This window comes from Nicotiana attenuata, unplaced genomic scaffold (genome assembly GCF_001879085.1).
Source record: "Nicotiana attenuata strain UT unplaced genomic scaffold, NIATTr2, whole genome shotgun sequence".
NCBI classification, from domain to species: domain Eukaryota; kingdom Viridiplantae; phylum Streptophyta; class Magnoliopsida; order Solanales; family Solanaceae; genus Nicotiana; species Nicotiana attenuata.
Genome location: NW_017673598.1, coordinates 85,130 through 109,543, shown reverse-complemented (window position 1 = coordinate 109,543; position 24,414 = coordinate 85,130). Strand labels below are relative to the sequence as shown.

Genomic DNA, 24,414 nt, shown 5'->3' with positions numbered 1-24,414 from the left:
TGAGAAGGAGATCAGTCAAATATGAGAATGTGCTTGAATTTAATGAACCTATTATCTCATGCTAACAGTCAATCTCAGAATGTACTGAAACGAGCGCGACTTGTCAAAGGGATAAAGAGGAATTGTAAGACTACATCACATGTACAGTGAGACATTACATGCTATAATATTCTCTTATACACGTGGTTTATTTTTCTCTCGAAATGGATTTGCTAATGAATTTGGGCCATCGACAATCAAAGTTAATGCATTTTATTTCACTTCAGTGTTTTTATCTTTTTAAAACCGCCAGGCGACCATTGAAAGGAACAACCATATGCATGTAGAGGGCACACTTCTGTTCTCTATCTTATGAAAGGTCCTATGATAAGCCGAGGATTCTTCTAGGCTCAAATTGAACTTATGAAATATCCTACATAAGTATAGAATTTTACTACATTTTAGACTCGAAATACAAGTGAGGAGACATTAAACAAGTACCAAAAAATTGGACCTGGCATGCTTTCTACATCTTGATTTACGCACCTGGTTCTGAATAAGCCACTAAAAGACAGGTCTGGCTCTAAAGCCCAATCTTTTAACAAGTTGGATCTGTGGCACTTTTGTGCTTGATGAAGCTTTTGTTATGGTAATTAATATGTAACTAGTTGTTGTTTGAGTATGACTGAATCTTTTGTCTTGTCAATATGATGATTTCCAACACTATATAAAAAAAACAAATCAAAATATTTGCAATTTACCACTGTTCCAAGGAACTTCATCTGTTTATGAGCAGTTCAATACGTATGTTGCTAACAAACAGCCACCAGATGTTTACTAAAGCTTACATCCTGCTTATATACTGCAATTGTTCCTGACAGCAGAAAAGAGCTCATTCTCCATTGGTACCTTTAACGGCCTATATCAGTATAAAAGTGCAAAGTGATGGAATGACTTTTATCTTTGCGCAGCGAGTGATACCTAAGTCATGCAGATGTAATTGATAATCTTTTACCTCATTTAGATATCTGTTCTGACCATTAATTTCTGGATTCAATGAAACAATTTTTTCTTCATTGGGGATTAAGCAGAAAATATATGCAGCAATACCTAACAGGTGTTTCAGATATGCAACCAGTCCTGACCAAGAAAGAGTTAGCAGCTCTTGAAACAATTTACGTGATGAAGCAGTAAAGGAAACAGATAGTAATTTCTCTGGACATGTTTGTTCTTCCGCAGTATGCTTGCGGTTAAAATCAGCATTGATTCTAGCTGACAGTGTCTTATGGTACTGTACTTGTGCTATTGATGCATTTGCACACATTAAGATTGATTTTAGCATCCATGTTATCGAGCATTAAATTCACTGTTAAGGTTTGGTTGAATGGTTGTTTACTAGTTTAAAACACGATATTTCTGTGCAGGAAAGAGTTGATTTTATGAAGGGCCGAGTGTAACTTAAGCTTAATTTACTTTTCAGTAGTAATTGGTATCAGATACTTTGGCAAGCTTATTAATCCTTTGGTTGAAAAAGTTGCGAAGGTTTTACTGAAAATGATTCTCAGATCTTATTTAGGCATTGCCAGCCACTTATTAGCTGTCCATATGTGAAACTAGTTTTACAATGTGAGAGCGATGAGGTAATGCAAAACCTCGCCTAAAGCTTTATTCCTATTGTTTATTACCAGATGCACTTCAGAGTTATTTCTGCATTCAGTTTGTGAGAGCCTGGCGGGTAGTATTAAAGGAGTTTTCAGGAATCAGCCTTCCCACACCAATCAATTCAGAGACCCAGGGCGTTAAGAACTTCACTTGGTTGGCAGTGAAAGAGAGATTTTGACAGCTAAAAACTTGTGGAACGGGAGGATTACATATATCAGTTGGGGTTTTATGTGTAAGAGTTTGGGCGAAGATGTGGACCACCACCATTTACATAGTGAGGTAGTATCTTGCTTGTGATGGAAAACCTTTAGATGGTTCGGACTTCAATGGATGATGCCACGCACCGTGAAGGAAGCACTGTTCACCTAGACATTTAGAAGAATGAGAAGACAGAAGGCGTGGGATGATGCACCACTAGAACTCATGTGGATTGTATCGAAGAAATAAGAGTTTGAAGGAATAGAAAATTATTTTGCATATTTGAGGAATAACCCCTTGTCCCTTATTTCGTTTTGGTGTACCCATAAGATTCCAATTTGGCACAAACAGGGCACAGCTAGAACCTTTTGTATTCTTGTCTCTCTTCTTATGTGCTAACGTTGGTGCTAATATTGTTTTATTGCTTCAATTAATGTCTTATTTTATCTTGATTTTTTTGGACGCTTGCTTAGATTGGTGGATTTCTTCCTATGTATGGTCTCAGTTGTCAAGGATACATGGTTGTTTATTTAAGATCTGACTCAAGGGTGCAAGTGGTTCTAACGGAATAAGTTTCATGCTTTTGTGTCTGTTGGCAAAGATGCAGAGCATGAACATTTTCTTTTCGTGTCTCGAAGCTTTCGGTAAACTGCTGTTCTTATGGAAGTTCTCAATTAAGGTACATGCAATCTTTATTTTCCATGTGCTCCAGTGTCACTCCAGATGGTTATGTTCTTCAACGATCCAACTGATGGGGCCTCTTGGTTCTGGAGACCTGATATAAATAATTCTGCATCGTTGATAGCCACATAAAAGTGCTCCTCTACATTGGTATTCTCTCTATTTATCTTCTCGTTTCTTTTGTTTACCACGCCAGCTTGATTTTGTTTGTTGGATGGAGGGGTAGACCACACAGTGACCGTAATAGAGAATTAGATTTGGAAAGGTCAGTCTCCAGTTATGCGCTAGTGAGTCTGTTGTTTCTTAGTCCTTTTGGTGCTTGCATTGTGATGTGGATCTTCAGCTTTGAGTAAAGGTGTGGGGGGGGGGGGGGTGCATCTCTAGTGATTTCCTGTGTATGCTATGGGCTTTTCCAACTTCTCACTGCTGTGCCTTCGGTTGGTAGTGCTTTCAGATAGGAGGATATTTTCCTGCATTAAATTATTATTAACACGATACTCTTATCTTCATCACCAAACTCTTGCCTCATTGTGAAAAGTCATAATTGATTTAAATTCCACAGCTTAGCTGAAGTCTTATCTTAATCAATTATTGGCTTAATAATCTCTACCCAGAGTTATCTTGATTTAACAGTGGGTGCCTGAATCCATTGACAGGTTGATCAGTGCAAATGTGAGATAAAGGAGCAATGTTTATTTTAGTGATCTCAATATATTTCAGATGTAACTGGTTTGGTCGTACAATTGTCTTAGATATTTTCTTTAGTCGGAGCTGGGTTTATTCTCTGTAGCATATCGAGTTCAAAGTAGTTGGATAACCGGCTTGCTTTCCGTGGAATTGGTAAGGGAGGAGACTTGTGGAAGGGACTCATGAAGGTAAGAGAGGAATTTGATAGCACCATCAGATATTAAGTTGGGAAATGGAGCTAGGGCTGACTTATGTAAACGAAGGTACTTGAGGTATGATGCCTCGTTTAGAACTTTCCTGTCACTCTTTTGTATATCCAGTCAAAAGATCTCTCCTTGATACAAGTATATCCAGTCAAACGAAGGTACTTGAGGTATGATGCCTCGTTTAGATTTCCTGGCATTCTTTTGTATATCCAGTCAAAAGATCTCGCCTTGATACAAGTATACAAGGAGGAGCTCTGTTCGACAGCACTGGGAACTTGAGGAGTTCCAGAACTTTCTGTAGCTTCTACTGTACAAGCAAGGCATCACCAGTACAGATCAAGACATGTTGAGGTGGAAAGATCTTAGCAACGAACAATTTACCGTGAAGTCCTTCTATCATATGTTACTGAAGGGATACAATACGATCTTTTCTATCCATCAGTACGGGTACAAGAGTGCGAATGAATGAAATCTTTTTTGTGTTGTCAACAGACATGTGAAGCCATACTTCTTTTTATGTAGGAAAGAAATAAGTAAATTTGTTCATAATACAAAAGCTTGCTAGCATGAATCCTTTATGACTGTAAGATTAGATGGAATCTAGCATCATATCAAATATCATTTACAAAAGAAGCGTTGCACAAGAATTTCAAGTTCTGAATTCGTTTATATTTGACAAAAGCGACAGTTTCCTCTTTTCCCTTGAAACACCTGTGATTTCTCTCTAACCATTTCCAGAGTCTTCCAAATCTGTTTTTGCTTCTTCCTTATCTTCCAGTCCTGCCAACTGCTCAAAATTATAATAGACTTTAACCTGTCTTTTTTCCTTTTCACTTTCAGGTGTTTGCTTCTTAGTCCACTGTTAGATACAAGTCAGATGAACTTTGGGAAGTTGGAGTATAGTTTGAGGGTGAATTACTACAGCAGGAGAGGCAGTCTACCTCTTTGCTATGTGTACGCCAATGATCAATTTTTGCCAATTGATCTGGTGCTGAACTTGGAAGTGGCTGTGAACGAAGAATTTCCAGAATACTCTCTGCTTTTCCCAGAAGTAAGATGGCAGAACGGACACCTTTTGCTCTCTCTTCAATGGTGCTATGGTGGCATTGCATGGATATAACTCTTTGTAGGTTGGTAAGACAAGCGCCTGTTATATCCACGATCATGGTTAACAATCTGTCAAACATGATTTTGCTATTCTCTAACTCTTTCCTATCAGAACTTTGAAGAAGTGTTTCACATACTCTGTACATACAGTTTGCTGCCAACATATTGGTAGGCCATCTTGAGGGTGATTCCTTTAAACAAGCATTCAAATCATTCTTTCTAAATTCGACGAATATTTGTTTTGCTTTCTCAGAGAGTCCTTCAAGCACGTCTTTTGGATTTTGTCCTTCAGTAGCTGTCGTCCGGAGATCAACATCCAGCCACTTGTAACATAAGTCAACTCCTACCCACACCAACTCTGCTGCCTTCCTGATGTATACTAGGTCTTTTGTGGCATCCAGGTTCTCTTCCACAACTTTGATGTACATGAGACCTTCATACACACACCTTATTAATTCCTTGATTGAGTGGAAATCAATGTCTGGAAGTGCAATTGCAATGCTTGTCAGCGTCACTACGGGAAGAGCCCAGCAATTAGGAGGTTCTTCCGAATCTAAAGAAGGAATTTGAACATGGTCAAATTCATACACTCCCCTGAATCCAGGTGATGACTTCACCTTCTCCAGAAGTTGTATAAGATGTTTAGGCTGCTCCTTTTTCCCCATCCCGATCCAGTGACCTACCACATCACGATTGCTTTGCATCATCAAATCGATTAAGGCTTCCTCTCCTTCAAGGTGTAAAACATAGTGGCTAAGATCTGGCTTTAGACTGGCTTGCGACTCTAAATCATGACTGGACACCATATTGTTGCATGTCAGCATCCTGATTGCTTTACGACAACTTATCAATAACCAACTTACAGAGAAAGTGGAAATGAGCCGAACTAGCTTACTGAGCGACACCATCATAATTTGCATCCAAATACAGAAATCGAGAAGTCTGTTTTTTGTTTTATGAGCAAATTTTCTACCATGCCGGCCACAAACTCTGAAATCCAACGGGGATTCTTTCCACTGAAGCAGGATGCTGATCCAGTAGTTCTCCACTTTGAACAACTTGGCGTTGCAGGCATTATTTGTTTTTTTGGGGCAGCGGTAATTTATGGCTATGAACCATCTAAAAGCTGGTGCAATAGTTCCTACTCCTATTGCCACAGTCTGAGTTACCAGAATCAAGGTTGTGGACCACTTGTACTCAGAGTCTCCACTACAAAAGTTGAAGCTCCAATGGAGAAAGTAAGACCTAAGCATGGCTTCAGCATAAACTACTGTGCTCAGAAGGCAGAAACCTCCAGATGCAGTGCATGTTGCTAAGCGCCCCGCCACGAAGTGGGGGCTAGAGGTATAGGCCATGGTCCAGAATTTCATCAGCTCATCCTTCAGTTTCTCAGTTGTGTATTTATAGGTGAGGCCACATTCTTTGTTTGCTAACTTGTACTTCTTGTTATATTTCAGGTCCAAGTAACACTTTGTAGTTGGTATTGCCACAGCTGAGGAGATCAATTGCAGAAGCAAAACAAGCATAAGAAACATGAGTGCTATATGCTCTTTGCAGAAAACATAGATTACACCAGTAGCTAATTGTATGCCAATGTTGACGATGGCTGTGATGACGAAAATTCCCAAAGCCATTATGTTCATCAATAGCTCTTTGTTCTCCATGAGTCCTAAAGAAGGCATAAAATTAGAAATTACAGTACAGATTAGAGCAGCACTGCTAAGTTTTGTCAGCTGATCTTGTCGACGAGGCATAGAGGTATTTAGATCAACAGACAATTTTGTGGCAACAGCTAGAAGTGTCAAGGTTGTAGCATTGAGAGAGAAGAAGTTGCAAGGGAACCAGAATTTTCTATAACGCAGGCCATGAAGGGTATCCATTGCCATAGCAAGCGCACAAGCTGCAGATGCTGCTGCTACATAGATACCGATCCATGGCATTGGCTCGCTGAATTTTGAGTCATCTAGGTTGCCATCTATGGTGCAACCAATCTTCCCCATCCCTGTTTCAATCTCTTCTCCAGTTATCTCTTAGTGAAAAGCTGAAATCTTTATCAGTGGTGGAGCTTTTATATGCTACCTCTTGGTGTTTGTCTAGGTTGCTGTTTTGGATGCAATCATATCTATTTGATTGTTTGACTCTGTTTCAAGCTATTTCCAGTGCTTTCTGAAGATTTACTATTTCTGGATCTGGTAAACATCTTCGGTATCATTCTTTGGTCATGGATGACTTCACGCGTTAAAGGCTGCTGCAAAAGTCAGTAGGATGGATGGACTTTGACATTGTTGTTTACTTGAAAGCTGGTGGGATATGATTGGAATTAGCTACCGGAGTGATTCCTCTGCTATATTTTCTCTCTGTTAAAAGTCAAGCGCGTGTTTAGAATTATTTTATGTTTCTCTGAAGACCTCACATAAGTGTGGTTCAAACGTGGTTTGCCAAGATTGTCTGCTAGTAAGGTGGACAGGAAGTATAAAATAACTTGGTAACTACGTTGATTAGCTAACTTGATGGGTCCAACGGACAGTGACTATGTAGAAAAATGATTTCTCTAGATTGTGCTAGTTTGTGAAATGTCACTACGCCACCTTCTAATTGTTTAAAGGGGTACTATAAAATAGTAGTAACAATTATTACCAGCCCCCACCCACTATGCAACCGAGCTGATTTCCCAAGAAGAAACCTTCGCACGGATAGAAATATTACTTTTCGTGTGCCAGTCAAAGGTCTGCCTCCTTGACTAAGTTTTTCCGTAAAAACTTAGTTTCTTTTCTCCGTAAAATCCCATATGTTAGCTCAAAGTAATGATATAAAATAAGAGGATAAGTAATAGAATAAGAGAAGAAGAGATAACTTTCTTATTTCATCAAGTGTTAAGTGCATTCCCTATCACATTTCATGCCTTTATATATATTATCACATAGAAGGCTATAAAATGAATGTCTTAAACATGACACTGACAATTGAGATTATGGGGGAAGATCATGGAAAGGGGTTATGGAGGTGTTGGAGTACAATCATAATAGTAATGAGTAGTGAGAGTTTATTTACATCATGGGTGAAAGTAGTGGGAGTAGTGGACATCCATATTTACTAATAGTTTACAACACTCCCCCTTGGATGTCCAAAAATAGATATTATGCCTTATTAAAATCTTACTAAGAAAAAATTCCGTGGGAAAAATCTTAGTGAAGGAAAAAGAGTACATATATCTGTAATACGCTTTATTTGTTGTCTCGTTAAAACCCTTACCAGAAAAATCCAGTGGGACAAAACCTAGGCTAAGGGAAAAATAGTACAACGCTTATCTTACCCCCCCACCCCCCATGAAAATATCACTTTATTTCTCGAAGACGGCGCATTTCAATCCTCTGTCTCAACTTCTCAAATGTTGAAGTTAGTAATGCCTTAGTGAACAAATCAGACAAATTTTCACATGAACGAATCTGTTGAACATTAATTTCACCATTTTGTTGAAGATCATGCGTGAAAAATAACTTTGGTGAAATGTGCTTTGTTCTGTCTCCTTTGATGTTTCCTCCTATCAGTTGAGCAATGCAAGTAGTATTGTCTTCATATAGTATAGTTGGATTATCTTTTTTCATAAGAAAATCACACATTTTCTGAATAAGTTGAGCCATTGATCTCAACCGAATACATTCCCGACTAGCTTCATGAATGACTATTATTTCAGCATGATTTGAAGATGTGGTAGCTATTGTTTGTTTCATTGAACGCCATGATATAACTGTACCACATATGTAAACAAATAGCTTATTTGAGATCAAGCTTTATGTGGATCGGACAAATAATCTGCATCGGCATAGCCAATCATTTCTGACTTGAATTCATTAGAATAAAGTAATCCCATATCTATAGTTCCCCGAAGATATGTAAATATATGCTTAACACCATTCCAATGTCTTCTTGTTGGGGAGGAGCTGAATCTTGCTAATAAGCTTACTGCAAAAGCGATACCTGGTCGGGTATTGTTGGCAAGATACATCATTACCCCAATTCACTAAGATATGGAGTTTCATCACCAACAAGCTCTTCATCATTTTCTTGAGGCCGAAATTAATCTTTATTTATGTCAAACGATCTCATAACCATTGAGGTACTCAATAGATGTGCATTATCCATGTAAAATCGCTTAAAACCTTTTCAATATATGTTGATTGGACACAAATTCCATTTGTTACATGCTCAATTTGTAGGCCAAGACAAAATTTTATCTTACCAAGATCTTTCATTTCAAATTCTTTCTTCAAACACTCTACAACATTTGGAAGCTCTTTAGACGTGCCAATGATATTCAAGTCATCAATATAAACAGCTATGATGACTAATTCATATCCAGACCTCTTAATAAAGATACAAGGGCATATAGGGTCTTTCTGTACCCTTCCTTTAGCAAAAACTCGCTAAGGCGATTGTACCACATCCTCCCTGATTGCTTCAATACGTATAAGGATTTCTGAAGCTTTATTGAACAAGTTTCCCTTAAACTTTTATGTGCTTCAGGAACTTTAAATCCTTCAGTAATTTTTATAAAAATTTCATTGTCCAATGAGCCATATAAGCAGGCTGTGACAACATACATCAACCGCATATCAAGTTTTTCATAGATTGCTAGATTTTAGATACCTGAAGGTAATTGCATTTACCACAGTAGAATTTGTCTCCATATAATCATGTCAGGCTTTTACGAAAACCCTTGTGCCACAAGTCGTGTTTTATATCTTACGACTTCACCTTTCTCATTTCGTTTTCGCACAAAAACCCATTTGTTCCCCCACTGGCTTGACACCTTCAGGCGTTCGGACTATTGGTCCAAAAACTTCACATTTTTCGAGTAAAGCCAATTCCGCTTGAATTGCATTTTTTCATTTTGGCCAGTCATTTCTCTGTTTACATTCATTGACAGATTTTGGCTCAAGATCCTCTTTTGTTGCATTACTTCAACTACAATATTATAAGCAAAACTGTTGTCAACAACAATATTATTTCGGTTCCACCTTTTTTCGTAGAGACATAACTTATTGAGATCTCTTCATTTTCATCATTTCCAGGTACTAGAACCTCCTTATGTCTTTATGCTTCTCTTGAGTAATTGTCTCCACGTTATGATCAACTTGATCATTTGCTCCTTTCCTTTTTTGAGGATTCTTATCCTTGGAACCGATTGGTCTACCACGTTTAAGGCGTGACCTAGACTCATTTGCATTATCATATTGTTCAACTGGGACATCAACTCGAATTGGTGCATTTACAGCTGGAATATGCGATTTAGTAACCTGTGGAAGGTTAGTAAATGCATCTGGCAATTGATTTATAATATTTTGCATATAAATGATATTTTGAACTTCTTGTTCACATTGATTTGTACTAAATGAGATAGAGATACATTCCAATCTATCTTTTTTTCCAGTTGTTTATTCTTTCTCCTAATGTATGAAAAACTGATTCATCAAAATGGCAATCAACAAATGTGGCTGTAAACAAATCTCCTGGCATAAGCTCCAAATATTTAATAATAAAAGAAAATTCATAACCAACATATACTCCCAACCTTCTTTGGGACCTTTCTTTGTGCATTATGGTGGAGCAATTGAAACATATACCGCACATCCAAAAATTCTTAGGTGGAAAATATTTGGCTCCTGATCAAAAGCCAACTGTAATGGGTAGGTTTCATGATAACTAGTTGGCCTTCTGCGCACAAGTGCTGCTGCATGCAAAATAACATGTCCCCACACTCAAAAGGGAAGTTTTGTCCTTATTAGCAATGGTCTATTTATTAATTGGAGGGGTTTAACCAACGATTCTGCTAGACTATTTTGAGTATGAACACGAGCAACCGGATGCTCAACTTTTATTTCATTGGCCATACATTAATTAGTAAAGGCCTAAGATGTAAATTCACTCGTATTATCAAGACGAATTGTCTTAATTGCATAATCTGGAAATTATGCTCTTAACCTTATTATTTGGGCCAACAATCTCGCAAATGCCATATTACGAGTTGACAATAAGCACGCATGTGACCATCCTGTAGATGCGTCTATCAAGACCATAAAATACTTGAATGGTCCATATGGAGGGTATATATGCCCACACATATCACCTTGTATACGTTCCAGAAATGCAGGGGATTCAATCCCAAATTTAGCTGCTGATGGTTTAATAACCAATTTTCTTTGAGAACAAACAACACAAGAGAATTCCTTAAATTGAAGAATCTTATTGTTCTTCAATATGTGCCCATGTAAATTCGCTATTATTGCGCATCATGTTAGAATCGGGATGGCCCAACCGGTCATGCCAAATGATAAAATCATTAGAAGTAGTAAACCTTTTGCTTACTATAGCATGTGATTCAACCACACTAATGTTTGTGCGGTACAACCCAGAAGAAAATGCGGGTAATTTTTCATGCACACATTTTCCCCTGCTTTTATTATAGTATATAAAGGTATTCAATCTTTCCTTTGTTAGAGGTCTCAACATGGTAGCCATTTTGACGAATAGCTTTGAAACTCAACGAGTTTCTTTGAGACTTAATACAATACAATACAATACATTATTAATAGTCAATATCGTTCCTCGAGGTAGTAATAAGGACACTCTTCCGGAGCCCTCAATTAATTTTGTACTACTAGATATTTTATTAACATAGGCCTTTTTCATAACCAAATAAGAGAAAAATTTCTTTTCTCTTACTATTGTGTAAGTTGTAGCACTATCCAAAAGGCATAAATCTTCATTACTCATCTTGGATCCAATTGAAGACTGGAGAATTTTATTTTCTTCATAAAAAAATAAACATACACCATGAGAAATACGGAAAAACTAATAACACCAACAACAACATAAGACAACTTAAGTACTTCTTGAAAATAAAAACAAATTTAGAAAGAGACACAAAAAAATACTGAAATTAAAAATAATAGCATAATTGCATTCCCCGATAAAATGATCAAACTTTAATTTTGATCCCCAAAGAAGTCTTCAACTTCCAAATGAGTAAGATCATCGAGGCCTTCAAAATCATCATCATTCAAAGCAAGATTTTCCTCGGCATTATCATTACTTTTGTTGAAGGCCCTGCCTCAAAATCACTTTTAAAGGTCAAGTGAGACTTCACTGGAGCATTAGTAGAAAATGCTCCAACATTATTTGCCTTTCTTTTGATGTATTTTTGATAAAGTCTAACAAAATGCTCAGGTGCACATTATTCAATTTTCCAGTGACCTTTCATGCCACAGTGGTGGCAATTACCGCTTTTGCCTCTTGAAGGATTGTTTTGAGAACCCATATTGTTCTTTTGTTTGCCATGACCACCACGGTGATGATTATTATATCGTCTTTTGCCATTCTCATTCCCACATACATTCATATGGCCATGATAATTATTCTGTCTTTTTCCAGACTCATCACGTCTCGCTACCATATTTGCTTCAAGAATCGGAGCTGAACCTGTAGGACAGGCTTCATGATTATTCATCAAAAGGGTATTATGTTGCCCACCCATTAGAAGGCACGAGTATAATTCAGAATACTTTTTAAAATCCCTTTCACGGTATTGCTGCTGTAACACCATATTTGAGGCATGAAAAGTCGTAAAAGTCTTTTCCAACAAATCTTCATCATTCATAACATCCCCACATAATTTTAATTGGGAAAGTTATTCGAAATACAACAGAGTTGTACTCATTTACGGTCTTAAAATCTTACAACCGTAAGTGCATCCATTCATTTCGAGCCCTTGGCAATACCATAGCCTTAAGGTGATCATACCTTTCCTTTAGGCCAATCCACAATTCAAGTGGATCTTCCATTGTCAAATATTCAACCTTCAAACCTTCATCCAAATGATGGCGAAGGAAAATGACTTCGCCTTGTCCTGGCTTGATGCCTCATTATCTTGAGTAATGTTGTCACCAAGACCTTTAGCGGTTAAGTGAATCTCAACATCGATAACCCATCATAAGTAATTCTTTCCAGAAATGTCAGGTGCCACAAACTCAAGTTTTGACGAACTCTACATAGTAAAAACTTGCAAGCGGAATTCAATCTTGAAGTTAGAGACTTCATGCTGATAACATGTTAAGAAATGTAGCTCAAAATAACAGTATAAAATAAGAAGATAAGTAATAGAATAAGAGAAGAAGAGATAACTTTCTTATTTCATCAAGTGTTCAAGTGTATCTCATATCACATTTCATGTTTCTATTTATACTATCACATAGAAGATTACAAAATGATTGTCTTAAACATGACATTAACAATTGAGATCACGAGGGAATATCATGGGAAGAGTTATGGAGGTGTGTGAGTAATAATAGTGATGAGTAATGGGAGGTTAACCTCATGAGTGAAAGTAGTAGGACTAGTGGATATCCACATTTACTAATAGTTACACCACCATACTTTTTTCCATAAAAACTCCCATTCACCCCGTGGCCAGTGGCCAAATTAAGTTTTTCGCTAGGGGAATTTAAAATATAAAAAAGTAAATACATCAAAAAATATTTTAAACCTTATATATACGATGTAATTTTTGGCGACGGGGCTTCGAATAAATTCTTGTTGCCACCCTAGCTCCGCCCATACATGTGCTTACAATCTCATGTGAAATCTATTTCACCGATCTATATCAAAATTATTGCATTCACTATAAAATTTATATCAAAATTAAATAGTATGTTATGAGGTTTTAGGTTTAAATCCTAACAATAATATTAACTTCTTCCTATCTCTAGATATCTAGTGGAATTAGTGAAGGTGCACATAAATTGACCTGAATAAAAAAAAAAATAGATGGAACCATAATCCTAATGCAGGATTCTTGTTTTTGTTTTCGGAAAGTATTTGTTGCCACTCAAAACAAGAAAAATTTAAAGTAAATGGCGACGAGGAGCAACTTCTACAAGAATCCTTCCTATGCTTACAACAAAGACTTCAATCTCAACTCTGCTCTTCGAAATCTTCAAGGTTTCATTTGTTACTCATTTTCTAGGGTTTTCTATTTTCTTCAGCTTAATTCGTTCCCCCCCCCCCCCCTCCCCTCTTTTCCAGCTTATAATGTTGTTACCGGTAACATTCCTCCTCCGGTCGAGCCAAATTCCGTCGAGGAGAAAACCGTCCACCGGAAACTTCGCCGGGAACGGAAATCTAAGGTGCACCAGAGCAATGAAGTCGAAGATAATGACGTCCCTCTGTCTCACTTGGATTATATTAGAAAAAGGTGGTGACTTTTTGAATTAAACTTGAAATTACTTGATACTCCCTCCGTTTCAATTTATGTGTTGTAGTTTAAGAAAAAAAAAGATGACTTTTGTGGTAAAAGCTTTGTGGGGTATAATATTTTTGTTTAACTATAAAAAGTTCTTGTAAAATGGGTAAATTAGAAAGTTTAAAGTTAAATTGTTACCGAATATAGAAATATATCTATCATTTTTGGACCGGACTAATAAGTAAAGTATGTCACACGGCCTGTGTCCCTTCACAATTTATGTAATTTAACAAGCCATATAGATTTGTGGGAACTTCTAGAATTAAATTGTTTCTAAATATAAAAGTTTTTGGGACAGACTAAAAAAGAAAGAGTATTACATAAATTCGGATAGAAGGAGTATATCAATCCTCAAAAAGGCACATTAATGTGGCTAGCTACTGGGGCCTTGGTACATTGCCTTTACAATCTAGTTCTGGCACACCGCACCTCATTGAAGTGAAAAGAAGAAGGTATTTGATAATTTTAGTGAAATTTGGAGTTGTGAGTTGCTCTTTGTTTTTGAAACGCAGGAAGGAGGCTAGTTCAAGTCAGCCTTATCAAGAATTGACTGCAGAAGTGTTGGTAATGGGATATTCATTTTACTGTGTTTTGCACTTATGTTTACTATCACATCAGTTATGATTTAGTGATTGTTTGGGTTCTAATGCTGTTCCAGGAACCTTCACATTCAGCATTGCATTTGGTGGAGTATGAGAGTAAGCTTCATTTGGCTTTTGTCTTTTTGGTTAATTCTCAATGACTTGAAAATGGTTTGAGTGTAGTTTGGTATGCAATTGATTAGTAGTCATGTGTTCATTTGGAACTCAAATCTCGACCGAAAAGGCAGGATGCTTGTTTTGAGATTTCCATATTTTTTAGTGTTTCCATCGTCTGTGTCATAAGGAATCATTGCTATTTGCAAAAGAGTAGTTTGATTTACATTGGATTTTTTATCTTGCATTTTTGATGGTTCCACTTACTGATGCTATGAGCAAGGACTAGTATACTGGATACTTTGGTGTCTAATTATTTACATATACCTGATAAACTGGACCTCCTTCATTTGTCACTGCAATTCCCTCGTTCAGTCCTTTTATTATAGTGTGCTACCATGCAGCAAAATATCAGTCATCCATAGGGAGTCCCCCCGCCCCCTTCCTCTCTCACTCCTTTTATATATGTTTATGAGTTCTACAACATTAATCATGTACTTGTCAAAACAAGAAAATACGTATCATGTTAGACTTTTTTAATCTTTTAACTTCCCATTTTCTCCTTTATCCTTTTTTACTTTAATGATTTAGGACCAAGAAGTTTTTCTGCCAAGACTTATCTCATGGAAAAATATTCATGAACTTTTCAGGTGATGCAAGCTCTTCTTCAGAATGTGAAAAGGGGTTCAATCCTTCTTCCAACACTGACATTTTAGCGGTTACAGGTTAGCAGAAGCGGAATTTCATTTAATCTAATTTATGTAACTAGATATGCTTTCTAGTTACTTATCCCTTTGAGTGGAAGTATTTTATAAGAGTTATAGTTACTTATCACTGAATAATTAGAGTTCTTACAGGTTGTCAAAGTTGTTTATGATATTATTGTTCATAGAAGTTTGAAGATCTTCTGATGTCTTAAAGTGGAAATTGTCTTGTAATTGGAATGGAGAAATGTGTATCTAGTCTTTCTTTCATTTCTTTTCCAAATCCATAATATTATTGGACTACAATAGAACCTTGCATCATAACACTTGTCCCTGGCTCTAGGTACCTCTACCTTGAAATAGTGGGATTCTGCTTCATTTGAAATGATACGAAAATCTAACCTAGTATTCTTTCTCGAAGAAAGATCATTAACCTTTTTATAAGGTAAATTTAACCTAGTCTTATAATCCGTACTGTATAGAAATCCCTTGACAGATGGTCAATAAGTTTTATCTTCGCTAATCTGAAATTTGCGAACAGTTTGTTTGTTGTGGCTTTCAAGAGCTTGCCATTCATTCTCTCTTTCACGATTTTCTCCATTCTTCTTTTTAGGTAGTGGAAATGAAACAGATAGAGTTAAAACTCGCAGCGAGCAGCGATTTCCTCTTCCAGGAGAACCTGCTTGTGTGGTATGTGGGAAGTATGGGGAGTATATATGTGATGAGGTAAGTTATTGGATCGATGGATCTATTTCTCTTTTTGTTTTTCTGCTCCTTTCTTAATGAACCCATATTATTTACTTTGCGTGCAGACTGATGAGGACATATGCAGTATGGGTTGCAAAATTGACCACCTGCAAAATCTTAAACTCCAGCAGGTGTTTTCCACTTTCATCCTGTTTTGCATAAGTAGTCTAGCATGGATGCATGTGAAAAGATTTCATGATTTCACTATTGCTTTTCAAAATTGGGACCTTTTGTTAATGATGAAGAAATTAATGATGAAAATATATGAGCTAGCAATTGTCAAAAGGAAAACAAGAGCTGATTTTTTTTGTGATAATTCCCTTGCTAGGCACATATTTTTATGTTTTCATAGATTTGTTGTTTCATTTTATTTAGATAGAGAAAATATTGGTGTAATACTACATATATTTAAGATAAGGAGCTCCCGACTGCAATCATTAAGAAGATTAGCATAATGTATGCTATTATTTTATAACTTGGTGATTACCTCCTTAGCATCGAGATTAACTTCCAAGGGAATCAAGCCATAGCTTTGTGCTAGGAGTAGGTGTTGTAGTAAAGCATGCAGCTCAGCTTGGACGCTAAGCTGAACATACAGTCTTATATTTGAATAGAATGTCTGGCTTATGTCTTGGAAGGGTGGATTATGGAATATGGCAAGGATAAACTAGCAAAGGGACGAACTATGTAATCAGGCAAAATACTTGTCACTAGGATCTTGTTGTCATCTCCAAAAATCATCAAATATGAATTCAATATCGGGGTCCGATATGTTGAACATTAGAGCTTCCAACTAAACTGGAGTTGTAACGTCTGTCACGAATCAAGATATGTAGTAAGCACCCAATGTGTAAATCATCTGAACAGTAGTCTTAACAAAAAAAAAAGCATTTGAGCAATATGTACTTTCATGCATGTATGAGATACCTGCTTCTTCAACTCCATATGTTTCTCTGATGATGTCTTTAGGGGCCCTTAACTAGCCAAGTCCAAGCTGAGTCTTTTTCTGGACAAAAGTGCAAACTGGAAGTTCCTGAATCTGGAGGTGACACCTGGGATTATGACCGTCATCGGTGGTCCATGAAGAGATCTGCTTTTTGTACTTATGAGTGGTATGCTTGCTGACATTCATTTTGAAGACGAGTAATCTCTCAATATTAGGTCTTGCCGTACCAAAGACTTTATCTGTTATACGTCGATAATCCTTCTCTGAGATCAAGCTCCACTTAGATTTACATTATGACATAATGTGCTGCATGTCGCAACCACCTTTATGATAAAAAATTAAATGTGCCCTTATTTTGTGTTCCTGATTGCTATGAGAGGGTATTTTTTCTAAGTATAATTTCACTGGTGTAGTTGGAAATGTCAGAGGCCAGGTCATCTTTCTGAAGATTGTTTGGTCACAGCATCAAAAAGTCGACGCCTTTCCTGTGGTCAAGCTGGTGAATCCAGCGATCAGGTATTACTTCCTTTCTGAAGATTTCAGAAAATAAGCCAGTAGCAAGTAGTAGTCATATATTTGTTATGCTAATCTTAATAATGCCTGACACAGGTGGAAGTGGCTCAAAGTAAATCCATTATACCCAAAGAGCTTCTGCCACTGTATAAAAGGTTTCTTAATTCCTTTTTAGTTTTGTTTTTAAAGTGTACTCTGATTTGTGTTTTCTGAGAAAGAAAAAAATTAATTGTACTTTTGTATATACTATATCTGTGCAAAATACAGAAGCCTCCGCCCTCCATCACAGAACAGAAGGAAGGAGGAAGGAGAGAGAATATTGACCATGTGTGCTTGTGCTTTACGAGTATTGACCATGTATGCTTGTGCTTTATATGTTTGGTGTGTCTTCATTTTCACTTTGTGTGTGAATGATGAGTATTCTCCACTCACTATTATTAAGAAATTGGACCTTGGGCTAATTCAACTTCAAAAGCTAGATCATGAGGCGAGGATTGCCTAAAGCCGTATAAGGAGACAGTAGCTCATTCACTTAACTTATGTGGGGCAATTAACAACTATGGTTTAACATAATCAGCATTGTTGACTACCCTATGTTGGATTAATCCCATTCGATCTTTTGGAATTCTCTGTTATCCTACATGATCTTTGAGTCATCGATGACAATGATGAAAAAAAAATGTAATATAAACTTTAAAGTATTGTCATGCTTTGGTATTATATTCACCATGAATCAAACTAAATATACATAGTTAAATGAATTAACGTCTGCTCAATTTTATTTTATTTATTTTTGGGAAAAAAATACCTTCCAGTACCTTCCTGGTCCTCAACTAAGTATTAGGCATTCAATCTATGTTCCAACTACTCAATATTTCTATTTCAACACATGAAGAGTGATACGTGAAAGCACAGATAATAAGGTATTCACTTTCTTGGTTTTAAAGATGTAATCATTTTTTTTTTCTTTTTCAATTTGGAAATTTGTATTGCGAAGGAATGAGAATACATGTGAAAAAATAAATAAACATTTAGATGGAATGTTTGCCTAATGCTTTTAGAAGGTGTGTTGCCAGGCTCTTGTCTGTCTGGCATCCTGCTAAACCCTTCCAGTAGATGCCTTTGCTGAATTTAATACTTGCCTCTATTGGTTCAGATTTCTGTCATCTTGCCATGGAAAGGATGATCAACTAGTCTATTATAGTTCTCATTGAATCTTGTTCAATATTTAAACTAAGTAGTTTACTTCTGATGACAAAGATTAATTGATAGCTGCATGGTAGTGGTAGTACTTGCTAAAGCTGAAGTCTTTGTTCCCGCTTGACATTTGAAAGCTAAAGTCAACTAGATAAACCAAGTTAACAAGTTAAACAGTCATACATTTGCATTTAAGATTAGATTCAGGTCCATCACTGAAATTGGTTTTCGGTCTCTTTTAATCTGCAGGTGCCAGCAAATTGGAAAAAGCGCATTGGACGCTAACTGTAATACCTGCCGCAGGTCAACTACTTTAGCCATGTGTCTTGATTGTAGTAATACCTTTTGTGACAGGTAATTTAGCGGCCATTGAAGAGATCTCAGCTTTATGTTATAATATTGCTTAATGAATGAGTATGTGTCACCTTCTTTTGACAGCATCAAATAGCTTTGTTCAGAAGGGAGTGATGACTTGTTAGGATGGCAAAATTAACGATAAGAAAAGTGTTAGAATGGCAAACTTTGGTGCCTTCTCCTAATATAGAAATTACCTCTCCCCCTCATTCGGTGCGGCTCCTAAAGTAGGTCTATACATGTTGCTTGAGCCTTGATTGGAGGATCTGCTTTTATTGGGGGATAATAGGGGAGATCCCCTACCTCCATGGTTGAACATAACCAATAAAGATTTGCAAATATTCAAATAAGGTGCTGGGAAACTGAAGAGATACCTTTTTGAACATCACAGTTCTTGGCCTTCTGAACCAGCGGAGCTTATGATTTTTCATTTTGTAGTGCAGAGGAATTGCTTAATCTTTATCTATGTTGATCTCAGTGCAGGTCACCTGAGAGAACATATCACTGGACATCCCTCTCACAGACAATATTACTCCTACAAGCTCAAGCGCTTGGTAAAAGCTTTACCTATCTTAGTTCCCATAAATTCAATTTGTCGTTAGTTATGTGTTTCATATTGTACTTAAGGATGTGTAGAATGTGACCGTTAAAAGACAGCGTAAGGCTTCTAATTTTCGTTATAGTACTATATTTTTGCAATTTAATCATTATTAAGACGCAAATGTGCCAAAACATAATATCGGCATATTAAATAAATACAAGCTACATTTTGTTTATGCTTAATTTTGGAGCATCAATATGAGAAAAGTTTACTTAATTTGACATACCATTGGAGTCCAAAGTCATATACGCTCGATAACTTCCCATGGAGTTCTATCGACGCTAGTTATACATTCACTTGTCTTTAACTTCAGGATGGCAGCCTGTATACAATGTCAATATAAGCTAAGATTTAGTAGAGCTCCCTGTTTCATTGCGTGCCAGTGTTTTGAATCACTGCTTCTGATATTAACTCCTCCCAAGTGAGGTTTGCAAAGTATAGCCGGTCTCAAGCCCTAAAGGAGAGTTGCTATGGGTTGACAGCCAATGTTAAAGTAGTCTAGTCATGTGTGCGATCCAATTATACTAGCGCTAATACCCCATCCCATTAACACTCCAAAGCTAAGCATTCCTGACGAGAGTGGAACTAGGATTGGTGATCCCCTATGAAGTCCTAGTGTTGCGTTCCTTGCCGACCTCAACTAGTTTGGTATTAAGGTATAGTTAATTATTGATACTGATTTTAATTTTATCACCATTTAGTTGTTCTTGATGTTCTTATATACAGCTTGAGTTTATCATGTTTGCCTGTACGTTCGGCATGCTTAATGACACAGTTATTTAACATAGGTAAAATGCTGCAAATCTACGTGCAAAGTGAGAGACATCAAGGATCTTTTAGCTTGTCACTATTGTTTTGATAAGGCTTTCGACAAGTTCTACGACACGTATTCTGCAACTTGGTATGTGGTGGTTTTACATCTAATGGTCCTGATATATTTTGTGAAAGCATGACTTGACTGGTCAACTCAGTGCTTGACTGTAGACCCGCTACCCGGTCCCTTCATCGTGTTGTTGTGCCGGACAGCGACTTGTACACATTAAAATGCCAGTTCATGTCACTGTCATGTGAAATTCTCAAGTGCAAGAATGTAGGCCCTTAGACAGGAAGTGATAATTGCTATTGGTGCCCCTCCCAGCAAAAACACCATCCCAACGTAAAAGACATTTTTACTCAACATAAAAGTTATAAAGACAACTTATTCTAACGTCCTGATAAAATGATTGATCAGCGTAATGTGCTTTGGTTCAAAAGGCATTCCCTCATATAGCATGTTATGACTAAAATTCTCTTGAATCCAATTCCTAAGCTATCCACTTCTCTGAACTTGTTCAGGGCCTGGTATAAGCATTTTAGAAAGGTAACAGATTTTTTGTATCATCAGCACAAAGGCTGTGCTGGAGCCATATTTACAAGGATTCTATAACACCCAACAGTGAATCTGAATCATCCAAGAATTCCTCTTTACACGAGAAATGAAACAAAAGAAGGCAATTCGTCTTAATCTTCTGGATTGATCTGCATTTGTCTTCAAAACATCTTGAATTTCTTTCCTGGTGTAAAGCGTTTTATTCCTCGTAAATGACCAGTTAATTATTTTGCTATATTCAGGAAAGCAGCTGGACTTTCAATTATCTGCAATTCCATTTGCTGTGAGGATCACTTTGAATGGTAAGTGGATAACTTTAATAAGTTCTTGCATGTTTTGTAATACCCAATCTCCATACTCAGACTACAAGAGCTACCTCCACAGGCACAGGATAAATTGCTTGAGTGCGGGTGTAGAAGACAGTGCCTACATTGTACAGAAACATCCTGCAAGTAAGAACTATGTATTGAGCAACTTCATCTTCTGAAGAGTTGATGCGAGATGATGTTTCCTTCGCGGAGCAGTATAAGTTGGTGCTGAAGTTGCTATGCCATTTTTCGCCGTCACAGTTTAATGTTTGTTGATGTTCGATAAACGAGTTAACTCTCTCACAATACCAAATTCAGACGCAAAAGAGCATTCTGGGTAAGCGCAGCTGGAAAAAGAAGTTGTCCTTATCAATTGCAAGGCAACATTTCTGAAATTTTGTTGTATGCTGAGGTGCCGGTGACCATTGAAGATATGAGTTCCTTGAATTGCCATCTCGTTCACTTCCGTGCTTCATATGTTATAAATTCACTATAGAATTAATTTATATATACAGACATTATAAAATGTTTTAACGCTGATAATGTATTTTAACCTTTTATGGTATGTAACATGCTTTATTTGTCAAATTGTTATCCTACGTTTTATGGATAGTTACATATAGTTAATTTTAGGTGTCACGAAAATATAAAAATTCTTTTACTCTCTTTATTGTAGAAGTTAAAAGCTCATTCACCATAAACTTTTTCCCACCGTGCCGACTTTGACAAGTATCGAGTCATGTAAATATAATGGCTTAGAGGATTTACCTACGGTGTGTCCCCAGTCCTAATATGTTACAAAAGTTTAATTAACGATTCAATCAAACAAATTAAATTTCTTAAAATAAATTTGAAAAGTAATTACTCATATTTATTTTTCGGGCCAGTACTGTAGAACGCCGACAAGGCCCATTATAAAAGTAGCTTGAACCAAAACCCGACCCGCTCTCCTGCTATCTTCAATTCCCCAAATTAGGGATATCAATTTCACCAATACTCATCTGCCAAAACTTATTGTTCCTTTCAGAGATCTAAACCAATCAATTTATGGGAGGTCATGGAGGTTTGAACATTCTCCCACAGAAGCGATGGAACGTATACAACTACGAAAATCGCGAGAAAGTAAAGCGAGACGAGGAAGCCGCAGCTAAAGAGGAACAGCTCAAGCAGGAACAATCTCGCAAGCGCGACTCAGAATATCGCCTCGAGCAGCTCCGTCAAGCGCGTGGCTTATCATCATCGTCGTCGAATCACGTCACAAAATCGTCGTCAGAACAGAAATCGCCGGAGAAGAAACCGGAAAAATCGAAATTGGCGGAGGAGAAACCGGGAAAATCGGATTCTAAGCACATCAATTTATTCGAAGGGATTCGAATCTTCGGTCCAGTTAAAAAAGTAGAAGAAGATGAGGAGAAAAACGGAAGGAATAATAATAAGAGGATTAAGAAAGAGCAAGCGCCTAGGGTTATTACTGCGGAGGATGAGAAGTATAGGTTAGGATATGGAATTGTTGGTAAAGGAACGAAATTGCCTTGGTATATGGAGAATAAAAAGAGAGACGAGGATGAAAAGAGTGACGAAGATAATGATAATGATTATTATAAATATTCGAGGCCTGTGAAGAAGAGTAGTAATGGAGGAAAAAAGACGGTGGAGGAATTGCGACAAGAGCGGTTAGAGAGGGAGAGGAAGGAGAAGGAAAGAGAAAAAGCTTTGTTAATGGAGAAGAGTCGAAGAGATGGAGGATTTTCGCAGTTAGAGAGGGAGAGGAAGGAGAAGGAAAGAGAAAGAGCTTTGTTAATGCGAAGAGATGGAGGATTTTCACGACGAAGATGAGGTGGGTATCAAAGGCTGATCCAGGATTTAAACTCAATTCGTTCGGCCTTTAAGGTTCTTAGCTCTAAACTCTAAGGGTTCAAAATTTAATATTTATTAAACTTTTAGTGGTTTTCACATGTATATTTATGTTCTATATAAAAAGTACTGGTTCAGTTGAAATCTTAGTGGCACATCAAAGTTGCTAATGAGTTGTTCGTTCTGCTTTGTAACGATCATTGCTTGTTTGTTTTACAATTCGTTGATGTTTTTCAATCTAATGAGCTACAAATTTCTGGTGAGACTGTGTTGTTTGTTTTCGAGTTTTTGGTTGTAGTTCAGGTTACATTTTAGTTATATATTTTAACATTTTCCTGAGTTTTATGCGTTTCAATTTTCCTCAAGCTTGTACACGAATTTTTCTGTTAGTAGAAGTTTTGGCACTTGGGTGGTGGTTTAGGTTCAGAATTAGGTTAGTTAGAACTGAGAAGTGATAAAGATAAAGTGATGTTATAAACGTCAATACCACACAAGAGGGGGGTGATTTGTGTGGTACCTAATTTTCGCGTTAGAAGAACCTGGTTCTTCTAAGTGTTCTAACTACAGCAGTTTGCGGAATAATAAATGCTGAAAGTAAAGTGCACAGAGATTTTTACGTGGAAAACACCTGGCTCAAAAGGTGAAAAAACCACGACCTACTACTCAGTAGGATTTTCCCAAACTCCACTAAAATCACTGAGCCAAAAACTGCATTTACAAAACTCTTTGTGAACCTAAGGATTAACTCTAATCCCAGTGTAGCACACAGCCTCAACTGTTGCGACACTTTCAAGTTAACTCTAACTTGAATACTCAATATACCTATTACAATTGCTTCTATCAAAGCTGAAAGGTACAATATGAAAACCTACTACAATTGAACTAGACTTAGAATAAACACAATGATGAAACTGGTTCTTCTATCTTAGTTTATGTAGCTTCAGACGTGCACACTTGTATCTCGCATATGTTCCTTGCAAATCAGACTTGATCCTTTTGCTCTCAAATATGCTTAACTTCTGCTTATGTGCAATCGCCTGTAAAAGAGAACAATCGTTATATTTATAGAGTTAGTAATCAGAGTTTGATAAGAACTCGAATTGTGGATCCTTTGACAATTCGAGTCCAAGAACAACTCTAACTCCTAATCCATATCCTTGATCCGGATATAATTCTCTTTTCATAAGGAGACTTCAACTCCTTATCCTGTATGCAATTTTTTTTCGATCAATTCAGAAGATATTGTTGCTGATCCTCCTTGACACTTATCTTCTTCCCGCGTATGTCACATGTGTAAGCATATCAACA

The 24,414-nt window shown here is 37.0% G+C and overlaps 3 protein-coding genes across 8 annotated transcripts; 2 read left to right on the top strand and 1 right to left on the bottom strand.

The window, feature by feature from the left end:
- Positions 1-3,489: 3,489 nt before the first annotated feature.
- Positions 3,490-7,128, bottom strand: LOC109216816. The gene has a single exon (XM_019381013.1). It carries the CDS (start codon positions 6,518-6,520, stop codon positions 4,265-4,267), a length of 2,256 nt encoding a protein of 751 aa, XP_019236558.1. The 5' UTR covers positions 6,521-7,128; the 3' UTR covers positions 3,490-4,264.
- A 6,158-nt stretch (positions 7,129-13,286) lies between these two features.
- LOC109216815 lies at positions 13,287-21,840 on the top strand. 6 transcript variants are annotated; one of them, XM_019381009.1, is made up of 15 exons: positions 13,293-13,517; positions 13,602-13,770; positions 14,331-14,382; positions 14,477-14,516; positions 15,164-15,238; positions 15,831-15,943; positions 16,030-16,095; positions 16,934-17,076; positions 17,324-17,426; positions 17,520-17,578; positions 18,870-18,974; positions 19,453-19,528; positions 20,364-20,476; positions 21,187-21,246; positions 21,329-21,840. In XM_019381009.1, the coding sequence occupies exons 1-15, from the start codon at positions 13,430-13,432 to the stop codon at positions 21,429-21,431; spliced, it is 1,365 nt and encodes a 454-aa protein (XP_019236554.1). In that variant the 5' UTR covers positions 13,293-13,429; the 3' UTR covers positions 21,432-21,840. The 6 variants fall into 6 exon arrangements, 4 of the variants coding, with proteins under 4 accessions (XP_019236556.1, XP_019236557.1, XP_019236555.1 ...); XM_019381011.1 differs by lacking the exon at positions 20,364-20,476 and having other exon boundaries at positions 13,287-13,517; positions 19,458-19,528; positions 21,329-21,421; XM_019381012.1 differs by lacking the exon at positions 20,364-20,476 and having other exon boundaries at positions 13,289-13,517; positions 21,329-21,420.
- A 351-nt stretch (positions 21,841-22,191) lies between these two features.
- LOC109216818 (uncharacterized protein C5E4.10c) lies at positions 22,192-22,928 on the top strand (the record flags this gene model as incomplete). Its single annotated transcript, XM_019381015.1, is given in 1 exon segment — positions 22,192-22,928. A coding segment is annotated over 1 exon segment (629 nt), but the record flags the coding sequence as incomplete, so codon positions are not given.
- Between the last annotated feature and the right edge of the window lie 1,486 nt (positions 22,929-24,414).

Coding starts and splice junctions, on each gene's coding strand:
- LOC109216815 (XM_019381009.1), top strand. CDS start 13,430: ATGGCGACGAGGAGCAACTTCTACAAGAATCCTTCCTATGCTTACAAC. Junction 15,239..15,830: donor TGACATTTTAGCGGTTACAG/GTTAGCAGAAGC, acceptor TCTTCTTTTTAG/GTAGTGGAAATGAAACAGAT. Junction 15,944..16,029: donor GGGAGTATATATGTGATGAG/GTAAGTTATTGG, acceptor CTTTGCGTGCAG/ACTGATGAGGACATATGCAG.
- LOC109216816 (XM_019381013.1), bottom strand. CDS start 6,520: ATGGGGAAGATTGGTTGCACCATAGATGGCAACCTAGATGACTCAAAA.